The sequence below is a fragment of the Schistocerca piceifrons genome, chromosome 11, assembly GCF_021461385.2.
Source record: "Schistocerca piceifrons isolate TAMUIC-IGC-003096 chromosome 11, iqSchPice1.1, whole genome shotgun sequence".
In the NCBI taxonomy this organism is placed as follows: domain Eukaryota; kingdom Metazoa; phylum Arthropoda; class Insecta; order Orthoptera; family Acrididae; genus Schistocerca; species Schistocerca piceifrons.
The window spans coordinates 54,272,339-54,286,274 of NC_060148.1; the positions used below are offsets into that span (position 1 = coordinate 54,272,339).

General features: G+C 43.3%; 1 protein-coding gene across 3 annotated transcripts in view; it reads left to right on the forward strand.

Moving 5' to 3' along the window:
• Nucleotides 1-13,936, forward strand: part of LOC124720113 (peroxisomal carnitine O-octanoyltransferase) — a 245,074-nt gene that overhangs the window by 190,929 nt on the left and 40,209 nt on the right. For all 3 annotated transcript variants that reach the window (XM_047245407.1, XM_047245409.1, XM_047245408.1), the window contains exon 11: nucleotides 9,226-9,398. In XM_047245407.1, coding sequence (XP_047101363.1) covers nucleotides 9,226-9,398 — 173 coding nt within the window. The remainder of the gene's footprint in view (nucleotides 1-9,225; nucleotides 9,399-13,936) is intronic.

Genomic DNA, 13,936 nt, shown 5'->3' on the forward strand with positions numbered 1-13,936 from the left:
ATTGATGCGATTTCATAAATTCACTGTAGCTCCATTCATTGACATATGGTCACGACACACTACAGATACATAGGAAAACTCATAAAGTTTTGTTCGGCTGAAGCCGCACTTCAGGTTTCTGCCGCCAGAACGCTCGAGAGCGCAGTGAGACAAAATGGCGACAGGAGCCGAGAAAGCGTATGTCGTGCTTGAAATGCACTCACATCAGTCAGTTATAACAGTGCAATGACACTTCAGGACGAAGTTCAACAAAAATCCACCAACTGATAACTTCATTCGGCGATGGTATGCGCAGTTTAAAGCTTCTGGATGCCTCTGTAAGGGGAAATCAACTGGTCGGCCTGCAGTGAGTGAAGAAACGGTTGAACGCGTGCGGGCAAGTTTCACGCGTAGCCTGCGGAAGTCGACGAATAAAGCAAGCAGGGAGCTAAACGTACCACAGCCGATGGTTTGGAAAATCTTACGGAAAAGGCTAAAGCAGAAGCCTTACCATTTACAATTGCTACAAGCCCTGACACCCGATGACAAATTCAAATGCTTTGAATTTTCGGCGCGGTTGCAACAGCTTGTGGAAGAGGATGCGTTCAGTGCGAAACTTGTTTTCAGTGATGAAGCAACATTTTTTCTTAATGGTGAAGTGAACAGACACAATGTGCGAATCTGGGCGGTAGAGAATCCTCACGCATTCGTGCAGCAAATTCGCAATTCACCAAAAGTTAACGTGTTTTGTGCAATCTCACGGTTTAAAGTTTACAGCCCCTTTTTCTTCTGCGAAAAAAACGTTACAGGACACGTGTATCTGGACATGCTGGAAAATTGGCTCTTGCCACAACTGGAGACCGACAGCGCCGACTTCATCTTTCAACAGGATGGTGCTCCTCCGCACTTCCATCGTGATGTTCGGCATTTCTTAAACAGGAGATTGAAAAACCGATGGATCGGTCGTGGTGGAGATCATGATCAGCAATTCGTGTCATGGCCTCCACGTTCTCCCGACTTAACCCCATGCGATTTCTTTCTGTGGGTTCATGTGAAAGATTCAGTGTTTAAACCTCCTCTGCCGAGAAACGTGCCAGAACTGCGAGCTCGCATCAACGTTGCTTTCGAACTCATTGATGGGGACATGCTGCACCAAGTGTGGGAGGAACTTGATTATCGGCTTGATGTCTGCCGAATCACTGAAGGGGCACATATCGAACATTTGTGAATGCCTAAAAAAACTTTGAGTTTTTGTATGTGTGTGCAAAGCATTGTGAAAATATCTCAAATAATAAAGTTATTGTAGAGCTGTGAAATTGCTTCAATCATTTGTAATAACCCTGTATATAATGTGATTGTACAGAAATCTTCACATATTTAAATCTCACAGAAAAGAATACGAAGTTTAAGTTTGGCAGAATTCTGACTCTTCTATGGCCCGTCAGTTTTAAGAGAGGTGTGAACTGGCAGAACTCTAGTCCCTCTGCAGGTTGCATAATAGAATTTTTTCATCTGGTTGAGCATTCTGATCCTTTTTCATCTCCCTCTCCACCATACAATCTTCCCTTCTCTCTCACTTTGTTGTAGTCCATTTCTTCTGTACCTTTTTGAAAATTCTGTCGTAGTTAAGCGTGTGTGAGAGGATCATCATACAGCAGTAAAATCAGCTTTGTTTTTGATCAAACGTAGTGTCCAATCGGCCCATTGGATGTTACAAACTGGCAGTATGCCCGAGCACTGTTACGACAACAAGTACTCTGGGAAAAACTGAAGATTACAACTTTGTTATTAATTTTCAAAATTTAAGCATTTTATTTGTGTTTGGTTGGTGTGTAAGTTTGTAGCATTTTTCCAGAAGTTGTAAGTTTAATAAACACAACAGATACACTTAACACATACTTCAGTCATCAGTAATATATTATCCTTCACCATTTACAACAGTCTGTCAATGCTGGGGTAACTTTTGATTCTGGAGCTGTAGAAATCGTGTGACCTCGAGCAAAATACTCGTCGGACCATGTCTGGAGCACATTTTCATCTGGAAAAGAAGTTCCTTGCAGGTTGTTTGATATAGCGCACAAATGGCAAAAATCTGAAGGCGCAAGATCAGGTGAATAGGGTGCGTGCAGAATAGCTTGCCAACCCAACTCCTGTATTGTGTTCTTTGTCAGTGTAGCAGAATGCCAAGTGGCCATTAACATGGAGTAGCATCACTTCACACAGTCATTCTGGCTGTTGTTCTCAGCAATAGGGCTCAGTTGTTGAGAAGAAATGTCGGCAGTGACGGTTACACCCCAGGGAAGTGATTGTAGTACACCACACCGTCACTGTTCCACCAGATGCATAACATTAAGTTTTGTGGATGCGCGTAGGTCTGTGTACGGGGAGTTACTACTTTGTTTGAACTCATTCTTTTCTGTATATTAGCATAAAGACACCATTTCTCATCGCCAGAAATGATACAGGATAGGCACGGTCGATGTTGCTCACGAGCCAGTTGATGACGAGCAAGCAGATTTTTGTGATTTTTGTTTAGAGCATGCAGTATCCATACACCTGATTTTTGAACCTTCCCCACTGCATGCAAATGTTGCACTGTGTTGGAAAGATCACAGTTCATCACATTTGCCAGTTCTCCAGTACACTGACATGGTTCATTGTGGGTTAATGTGTTTAAATGATCTTCATCAAACTCTAAAAGTCCTACTGAAGACGGACAGTCACTAATGCCAGAACGATCCTCCTTAAAATGATCCTTCTTAGAAGTATCCTCCTCGAAATGAGAAAACCATTTTCTTGCCATGCTCTGTTCCACGGCATTATCCCCGTACACAGAGCTGGCTGCCTCCGCTGCTGTCGCCCCTATTGAACTCTTAGAGATGTGTCGGAAATGTTTAGATTTCTCCACTTGGCACCCAGTTTTCTAGCATCCATAGCTCCATTCACTATCTCGAAATGACAGTATGAAAAGTCAAATAGCAACAGTGAACTACAAATAAAAAGAGATATCGATAAATAAACCCGTAGCAAGCGGTATACTAGCATTCGAAACAAAAACAAATCGAGCGAGGTGGCGTAGTGGTTAGCACACTGGAGGCCCACATCTGGCCATTCTGATTTAGGTTTTCCAAGATTTCCCTAAATCGTTCCAGGTTCTTGTTGGGATGGTTCCTCGGAAAGTGCATGGCCGACTTCCTTCCCTGCCCTACCCTAATCCTATGAGGCTGATGACCTCGCTGTTTGGTCTCCTCCCCCCAAAACAACCTAAACCAACAAAAACAATACAAACTTATGCATCAACATAATGTGTGTCTCTCTCTCTCTCTCTCTCTCTCTCTCTCTCTCTCTCTCTCACACACACACACGCGTTTCTGTGGGTGTGATGCCCAGTAGTCACATAATAATAATTATTATATGGGTAGTGTGACACCTCCCGAAACATCGCGAGATATCAACGCTGTCACCAGGCTGGAGAGCCGAGAAACCTTCATCAATAGTTTACGCTGGGAAAGCCTACAGTCACAACCTCACTCCTATTTACTCTTCAGTCTTCTCCTTTTTCCATTTCCTCTTTAGCCATTCACACATCTTTCCTTCCTACATAGTAGTGTTTATCTTTATCTCTTTACTTCTGTATGCATCCTCTATGGTTTGAAGCTGGCACAGTACTTACAGTACAATATCTTTGGCTTCCCTCTGACAACCATGCCTCCAACCTCGCTACCCTCCCTGTTTACCTTTCCCTGTTGCTTCATAACCTGGGTTGTGAGTAACTGAATCCACTTTCCCTTCTTCCCTTTTTTCCTCTCTTTCATCCCTGACGAAGGAACAAAGTTCCGAAAGCTAGGAATGTAAATTTTCTGTTCTGTTTTGTGTATCTATGGTCTGTACTGAGCTGAGGTAAGTACTGGCCAATCCCTCTATCTCTTTGTTAGTATTTGTTTCACATTTTTATATGAGATTTTCAATTAATAATTTTAATATAAAAGGTTTCTGTGATGTCGTGTGCAGAATGAAGTCTCGTGACAAAGTTAATACCTCACAACAAGTAAAGACAGTCGTTGCTAAACACAGTATCAAATTGGAGATGTGTCTCCTTACACAGCTGCAGCAAGAAAGTTACACATGTCCAAACACAGTGTTGTTTTTCTGTACTCTGGTGTGAAACTATCCTTCTGTAATGAACGAAGTGCTAAATGTTGCAAGTGTCAGTGAAAGCATCACATACATGTCGGCTGTGGGGACACCAATTGCAGCAGTCACTACAGAAGCCTACTGCAGGGGCAACACTGCGGACAGACCAGCAATGTGAGTCGCTGCGAAGTCTGGCCGATTAAAGAGTGTTTAGAAGCAAGTGCGCAGTTGACAACAAACACGTACGTGCAGCCAACGTCCATCAGAGGGCACCGACCGACAGCGCAGGAAACAGGTGCGATGATCGTCGAACTATTTCCTGGCAATCACACGTGTGCAAATAGTCCCGGAAATACCATTCTGCCTGGGGATAGATAAGCCGGCACCCTGCCATTCAGCAGGCAGTTCTCAACTCTCCGAATGCAAAGAAGGTCCGCCCGTCTGGCGGTGTGCCACTTCGACCGTCCTCCCTCCCGCAACAATTGCGATATGTCGCTTCTGTCGTATTAGGCTGTCTACCAGCTGCTAACAGCTGAATTTGACGTGGAACAGTTGTTTGAGTACAGAGTCAAAGGGATCACTGATTATAGGAATTAGTTGTTATCTGCTTGATCCGCAGAAGAGATGCTTATTGTTTTTTGGTTTTGAAGAGTGTGTTACTGAGCTCATTTATTTAATGTAAACTGGTATACAGCCACTGCTTTGATTATAATGTTAATGTTAAAATGCAGTACCACCACACTCTCAAACTGTAGGTTCCCTCAAACTCCTCAATTTTCCTGCATTTATTAATTTCTGTTTATCGTATTGATATGGCTTAAGTTCCTCGTGTATTCTGTATTTACATTGACAACTGCCTCTTCTTTTTTAATTGGTTGTGTATCACTCTCCATGTTTCACACCTCTTGATGCAGCCTTGCCTAGTACTAATTTTATCTTACTTCAATAGTTTTGTTTATCAATAGAAACTGTTATGTAGGCATGCTATTCTTATTTTGTGCTAAAGATTTTCCTGTCAACTCCATTGTTATTTATGTACTGTTCAGTTTTTACTATTTCATTGCAAAGATGTTACTCACTGTATGTTTCTACTTCACTCTAGATGTGTTACTTCTCTTCCAATGTTGTCTGCTAACATTTAACTTATTTGGTGATAATACTCAGTAAATGCCTGAAGATGGCCTTGCAAGCCGAAAACCGGTTAGCAATAAAAATAATATTATAGAACAAAAGCAAACTGGTGCTATCATTTTAGGTATGTGTTCCCGATATGTAAATAATATAAAAAGTCCATTATCGCATGTGTCTGGTAATGTCCAAGACATGGCCTTCACAACAGTGATATTCACCAGAAACTTTTTTTTTCTCAAAGGTAATTGCTTTTACGAAAGATTTCCAAATGTCCACCTCCTGTTTGAATACAAACCTTAAACCAATGCCTCACTGCACCACGAACACACTCACGAATCCCTGGAGTGCTGTGTATTTTTGCTCAAAACTTGCCACAATGCAATTCTGAAAGGTTTCTATGTCAGGCTCTGGAGACAAATCCAGTGATGATTTTAAACAGATCCACGAGTGGAAATCAATAGGGTTCAAAACAGGTGAATGTGGAGGTCAAGCAATTGGAGCCACCTCTGCTGTTTCCGTCAATCGGGAAATATTTTATCTGAGTACCAGTGACCTGTACGGTCAATGTGAGCAGGAGCACCACCGTGCGGTAAATAGGCTCGTTGACGAATGATCGCTGGAGTGTCTCCAGAAAGATGAGGTGTGGTGTTTTCCAGAAAGTTTGTGTATGTCTACACCGTAATCCTGTTTACAAATACACAGTATCCAGCTAACCGATCATCAATGATACTGGTCCACATGCTGAGAGAGAACTGCAGTTGGTGATGAGATACAGCAACTACATGAGGGGTCTCCATGTGCCCATCTACGTCTACATATACCGGGTGATCAAAAAGTCAGTACGAAATTGAAAACTTTATAAACAACGGAATAATATAGATAGAGAGGTAAAAATTGACACACATGCTTCGAATGACATGGGGTTTTATTAGAACAAAAAATCACAAAATGTCCACAGATGGTGCTGGACAGCAAAACGTCAGTGACTGCACATGACAATCGTGTATAAAAGGAGCTGTAATGAGAGAGAGAATCAGATGCACCAGCAGTCGCAGTATGTTGACGTTACCTGAAAAGGCACTTTTAGTGAAGCTGTATTATCAAAATGGGGAATGTGCTAGTTCAGCGTTACAATCCTATCGTCATAGGAAGGGGACTCGAACAGGTACAGGTCCGTTAACAAATGCAGCTGTGGCGAGAATGGTTTCGAAGTTCGACGCCACGGGGTGTTTAGACGATAGACCCCGTAGTGGATGACCGAGCACGAGGCATAATGCTACTGAGACAGTTCAGGAAAAAATGGAGATTGTAGCGGGTTCGTTTATGCGCGGAGAAGTCAGTGCTCGTGCAGTCGAACATCGCACTGGAATTTCATTCACTACTGTTTGGTTGGTACTGAGGTGTACCTTCCAATGCTATCCGTACAAACTCCATCAGCATCGTGAACTGTTACCTGCCGATTTAGTGAAGCGGAGGGCATTTGCGGTGTGGCCATTTCAAAAGATGGTGGCAGAAGATGACGATTGGTTGAGTAACGTGTTGTGGACCGACGAAATTCATTTCACGCTCCGAGGGTCTGTCAATGCCCACAACTGCAGAATTTGGGTTACCGAAAAATCCTAGAACTGTCGTGGAAACTCCATTGCACGATGATAACGTCACGGTATGGGTTGGATTTACCACATCTACCGTTATCGGGCGTTTTTTGTTCGAGGAAATGGGTGATTCTGGTTTTGTAACTGTGACCGTGACGGGTGAGAGGTAAGCCGCTATGTTACAGAATCGCATCATCCTAGCCTGGCTGATAAACACCTGCTGGAACGTACCACCCCATATTGCTAGATGCGTGAAAGATCTCTTGCGTGCGTCGTTTGGTGATGATCGTGTGCTCAGCCGTCACTTTCGTCATGCTTGGCCTCCCAGGTCGCCAGACCTCAGTCCGTGCGATTATTGGCTTTGGGGTTACCTGAAGTCGCAAGTGTATCGTGATCGACCGACATCTCTAGGGATGCTGAAAGACAGCATCCGACGCCAATGCCTCACCGTAACTCCGGACATGCTTTACAGTGCTGTTCACAATATTATTCCTCGACTACAGCTATTGTTGAGGAATGATGGTGGACATATTAAGGATTTCCTGTAAAGAACATCATCTTTGCTTTGTCTTACTTTGTTATGCTAATTATTGCTATTCTGATCAGATGAAGCGCCATCTGTCGGACATTTCTTGAACTTTTGTATTTTTTTGGTTCTAATAAAACCCCTGTCATTCCAAGCATGTGTGTCAATTTGTACCTCTCTATCTACATTATTTCGTGATTTGTTAAGTTTTCTAATTTATACTGACTTTCTGATTACCCAATAGAATAAAGAAAGGTAGTGAGGAAAATGAATAGTTACTGAGAAGAAATGCTGAGACCGAAGGATTTAATGTAAATTAAGGCTGACTGGGTAGCAAAAATCAAGGATGTGTTGTAATGCCAGTTCACACCTGCAGTTCCAAGAAACTGATGAGGAAGAATTCGAATGACACATGTGGTGAAGCAGACACCTGGCTCACAACCATCATGTTGTAGAGCATGCTCTGTAACAGGACATTGTGCATTGCCAGTACACACCCTCTGTTTATGTCCACGAGAGCCACCTGTGAAATGATACACCGTGTGCCAGTTGTACCTCCAAGTTACAGGGTGACAATTATTTAACTATACCAAATAAAATCATCATAACCTCTGAACAGTTTGCGTTAGGACGTTCAAACTGCACAGTTGGCTGCGGGGCATAACAGGAATTAGTATTTTGTTGGCGGTCATGTGCATGTGAAAATGTCACGGTACAGCGTGCCTAAGCATGTAGCATTTGTCGAGATCTAAGTGGTGAACAATAAAAGCCCAGCTGCACCTCAAAGGAAGTTTGTGACTGAGTTCAAGCTGAAGACAACTGGTCCACAAGAGGTAACAATCAAAAATTTGATCCTCAAGTTTGAGATAACGGGTAGTGTTTTTGATGACAGTATTGGCAATGTCACTAGTCCAAAAGGGGTGAAAAGAAATGAAAACAGCGATAAGACGAGCACTGTGTTTCAAACAGGCCCCAGGAAATCGATCAAATGAGCTGCAACTGGGAGATACTGTGACAAATTGGTGTTGAAGACTTGCATTTCTTCCTGTGCAAAATTCAAACCCATATCAGGAGTGAGGTTGATTAACGTAGGTTCAGTCTAGGGGGATGGTGGGATGAAAGGATGTGTTGGAGTGCAAGTTCCCATCTCCGCAGTTCCAAGGGACTGGTGTCGGGTGGGAGAAGCCAAATGGCACATACGGTGTAGCAGGTTCCTAGGTCCCTGGAATTATGCTGGAGGGCATGCTCTGCTACTGGGTATTGGTCATCTCCTAGGCGGACAGTTCGTCTGTGCCCGTTCGTGTGCTCAGCCAGTTTAGTTGTCGTCATACCGAAGTAAAAGGCTGTGCAGTGCAGGCATGTCGGCTGATAAATGACATTTGTTGTTTCACATGTGTCCCTGCCTCGAATTGTGTGTGTTTTACCAGTAGCGGGGCTGGAGTAGGTGGTTGTGGGGGGATGCACGGGGCAGGTTTTGCAAACGGGGTCGGTTACAGGGGTAGGAACCGCTGGGTAGAGAAGGTGGTCTGGGAGACATTCTATCGAGACACAGTGGTAGCTGAAAGAGACAGAAATGAGTTTGTGAGTAAATAAGCAATCTTTATGGAAGGAGTTTTCCCTTTCTTATTGTAATGTTCTGCCAAGCAGCAAGAGACAGTTCACTAGATTTCAATATAAAATGACAATATTTTGTTTGACTACCACATAATGTTATCAAAAAATCACCATTTCCACTTAATTTGCTGAGTTGTTATCAAAACAGAAATTTTCTGGTCTGCGACATTTATCCGTACGGCAAACCCGGTGGCAGCCTCTGTTCTAGTTACTATTTTTTTTTTTTCCTCTTGTTATCCTCTCCAGAATGCGGAGCGTGAGCACCTGCTGAGGAAAGCGGTGGCGAGGCACGACCGGCTGATGGCGGAGGCGCGCGACAACGCCGGCTGTGACCGCCACCTGTTCGGGCTGTACTGCGTGGCTGTGGAGTCCGGTTGGCCAGTGCCCGCGCTCTACTCCCACCCCGCGTACTCGCGCAGGTGAGTGTGTCCGCACGCGCAGTGGATTGTGGGTGAGGTGGAGTTGGTAGTTGTATTGTAGATGAATGACAGGGCATAAATAAAGGCTGTCTCATAAAGAAAGCAACTTTTGAAATGCTCACTATTTCTGCCGTAGTACGTTGGGAGTGCTGGACATTGCACAATTTCCACCTTTTTTCTTTGCCATTAGCAATGGAGTGTTTCACAATGGAATGGCATGTTTTCGTAGCCAAAATTTACTACTAATGTCTCGAATGTTGTGGACAGGCTGTTCATCTACATCTACATACATACTCCGCAATCCACCAAACGGTGCGTGGCGGAGGGTACCTCGTACCGCAACTAGCATCTTCTCTCCCTTTTCCACTCCCAAACAGAACGAGGGAAAAATGATTGCCTATATGCCTCTGTACGAGCCCTAATCTCTCTATCTTATCTTTCTGGTCTTTCCGCAAAATATAAGTTGGCGGCAGTAAAATTGTAGTGCAGTCAGCCTCAAATGCCGGTTCTCTGAATTTCCTCAGTAGCGATTCACGAAAAGAACGCCTCCTTTCCTCTAGAGACTCCCACCCGATTTCCTGAAGCATTTCTGTAACACTCGCGTGATGATCAAACCTACCAGTAACAAATTTAGCAGCCCGCCTCTGAATTGCTTCGATGTCCTCCCTCAATTCGACCTGATAGGGATCCCAAATGCTCGAGCAGTACTCAAGAATAGGTCGTATTAGTGTTTTATAAGCGGTCTCCTTTACAGATGAACCACATCTCCCAAAATTCTACCAATGAACCGAAGACGACTATCCGCCTTGCCCACAACTGCCTTTACATGCTTGACCCACTTCATATCGCTCTGCAACGTTACGCTCAAATATTTAATTGACGTGACTGTGTCGAGCGCTACACTACTAATGGAGTATTCAAACATTACGGGATTCTTTTTCCTCTTCATCTGCATTAACTTACATATATCTATATTTAGAGTTAGCTGCCATTGTTTACACCAATCACAAATTCTGTCCAAGTCATCTTGTATCCTCCTACAGTCACTCAACGACGACACCTTCCCGTACACCACAGCATCATCAGCAACAGCCGCACATTGCTATCCAAATGTCTCGAATGTTGTGGAGAGACTGTTTGTAAACTCTGCGGAATATTTGGTGAACATAGTGCACCCAATTAGTTGAATGTGGTTGCTAAGATTGAGAACACCAGTTCGATTTTGGAAATTAAAGTCTCAGGGCATCCTCGTATTAGTCCTGTGGAAAACATCACCATTGCGAATAGTAATGTTGATGTAAGTGAGGCAAAATCTATTCGGTTATGTTCACAACAATTGGATATTCCCAGAACCAACATATCCTGGAAGATGATCTGCACCTTTTGGACTATAAAATCCCACTGACATGGTAATTGAAGTCAAATGGTCACAAAAAAAGGCACCAAGCATTCACATGTGGCGTGCTAGCAAAACAAAGAATGACAATTCACTAAATAAAATAACATTCTGTGGTAAGGTGTACTTTCTTTTGAATGGCATAGCGAACAACCTAAAATGCAGGATTTGGGGCACAGAAGACTTTAGAGTAGTTATGGAGAAGCCATTGCACCAACAACAAGTGAATGTGTAGTGTAGCATTTGGGCTGGGGGCATAATTGGGCTGTCCTTTTCAAAAGTGGCATTAACAGTGGGCAGTGAATACTACTGCAATATGTTAAGACAGCTTTTATGGTCTGAACTGGATCATGGAAGTGCTGGTTGATTTCAACACCATGGTGCAACGTGTCACACATTGGACTTCTTACAGGAGAGGTTTCCCGGCCTGATGATTTCTTTGAATACCGATGTGAATTGGACACCCAGGTCTTGTGATTTGATACCGTGTGATTTGATTTTTTTTAGTGTGGATATTTAAAATTTCGAGTGAATGATAACAAATCGCTATCACTTACAGAGCTCAAAGCTGAGATTCAGTGTGTAATTTCAGAACTGGGGGTGCAAGTGTGCCAAAAAGTTGAAAAATTTCATCAAAAGAATGGGAGTGTACATGTAGAGTTGTGGAGCGCATTTGAGTGTTATCATAGCAGTGGGAAAAATGCTCCTATTGGAACACGAAAAAGGCAGATATGCACATGTTTAAAAGACTCAGCAAAGAAGGGTACCCCCTATGTCAATCTACCTTCGTTTTTCCACAAAAAGTTTGGCATGCAAACATATTCATTTTGTTAAAAACAACTCTCACGAGCTCCCTCCATTCTACCAGGTGGTACAGAAAAGAGAGAGAGAGAGAGAGAGAGAGAGAGAGAGAAACAGTGGAATAACATTGCCGTGGGTAGAGCTTGTCTAGTATGCATTTCTGCCACTAGGCATGTATAGCGCAACTCATTGCCACTTTAGGGACACCTGTGCTATCGACATGGCTCGTTCTGTCCATTCTGTGATTGGTTTTCCTAGCACTGTTTTGTTCACATTTCATTTTTTATGATTGCAAGTTTAAGTGAACAATGTGCATTTGTGAAATTTTGTTTTCTGCTCAGTAAAAATGCTGTTGAAACTGTTTTAATTTGAATTACCAGGATGACTCTATGGGAAAAACTCGATTGTACGAGTGGTCTGCTCGATTTAAAAATGGTGACATATTGATTGATGGCAAACCTCATTCTAGAAATCAATCAGCTGCCCAAATTGACGAAAATATTGAAGAAATGTAAGGGCTTATTCTCACAGACCTTCAACAGACAATTGATTGACTGTCAGAGAGTAGTGGGTTACCTCGGAGCTCGGTTCAGAGAATTTTAATGGAAGATTTGGGAATGAAAAGGGTTGCTGCCAAGTTTGTTCCTCGGGTTCTCACTAACAATCAAAAGGAATGTCTAGCTGAAACATGTTGTGCTTTGAAACAACAGCTTGAAACTGATCCAGATTTCCTGTCAAAAGTCATTCCTGGTGATGAGTCATTGTGCTATGTGTATGGCCCAGAAACAAAGCAACAGTCATGCCAATGGAAGACATCGTCGTCACACCGACCAAAAAAAATGTCTTCAAGTCAAATCGAACATCAAAACAGTGCTGATTTGCTTTTTTGATGCCAAAGGCGTAGTTCATTCACAGTTTGTTCCCCAAGTCACACCATCAATCAAACCTTTCATTTGGAAGTTTTAAGAAGTTTGTGCAACAGTGTTTATCAAAAATGATTCCATTTGTGGCAGACAGGAGACTGATTCTTCCACCACAGCAACCCACCTGCACACACAGCCATCTCTGTTCGACAGTTTTTGGCTAACAATCTACATCTACATCTACATCCATACTCCGCAAGCCACCTGACTGTATGTGGCGGAGGGTACTTTGAGTACCTCTATTGGTTCTCCCTTCTATTCCAGTATCTTATTGTTTGTGGAAAGAAAGATTGTCGGTATGCCTCTGTGTGGGCTCTAATCTCTCTGATTTTATCCTCATGGTTTCTTCGCGAGATATACGTAGGAGGGAGCAATATACTGCTTGACTCCTCGGTGAAGGTATGTTCTGTAAACTTCAACAAAAGCTTCAACAACAGCTTCACTTCTGCCAGTATCTCGTCTCCTACCTTCCAAACTTTACCGGGCGTGAGTCGTGCTTCGGTAGCTCAGATGGTAGAGCGCTTGCCCACGAAAGGCAAAGGTCCCGAGTTCGAGTCTCGGTCGGGCACACAGTTTTAATCTGCCAGGAAGTTTCATATCAGCACACACTCCGCTGCAGAGTGAAAATCTCATTCTGGAAACATCCCCCAGGCTGTGGCTAAGCCATGTCTCCGCAATATCCTTTCTTTCAGGAGTGCTAGTTCTGCAAGGTTCGCAGGAGAGCTTCTGTAAAGTTTGGAAGGTAGGAGACGAGATACTGGCAGAAGTGAAGCTGTGAGACCGGGCGTGAGTCGTGCTTCGGTAGCTCAGATGGTAGTGCGCTTGCCGGCGAAAGGCAAAGGTCCCGAGTTCGAGTCTCGGTCGGGCACACAGTTTTAATCTGCCAGGAAGTTTCAAGTACAAATATGTTTGCATGGCAAAATTTTTAAAGGTGCTGAGCAAGGTAGAATGAGGCGGCTGGTACCCCACTTTTCAGTCAGTCTTCTAAACAGCAGTATACTTGCCTTTTTTGTGCTCTGATAGGAGCATTTTTGCATTGGTTCCTTTCTTTTCCCTACCACAGCAGGGCATATCACTCATATGAAAGGAACTTTCAGTCAGTAACATTTTCATAGTTCACATATGTGAAATTGAAGTACAGTAGAGTCTAGATAGTTTGAGGTGAACGGGACCGGAACCAGCTCGAACTATCGAAAACTCGGACTATCGAAATTTAAATGGGAAAAAGAAGTATTATGATATTGTACGTAATACAGGTCAAAATATGAACTTTATTAAAATAAAAGTATTTACACGTGCATTTGCACTGGCAGAATAACAATAATTATTTATGTAGACAAGTAATAGTGAAGTGTCTTTTGTTTGGCGGAGCTGCAACGTTTCCTCGCGGCAGTGTCACGCCACCGTCTCAGGAGCAG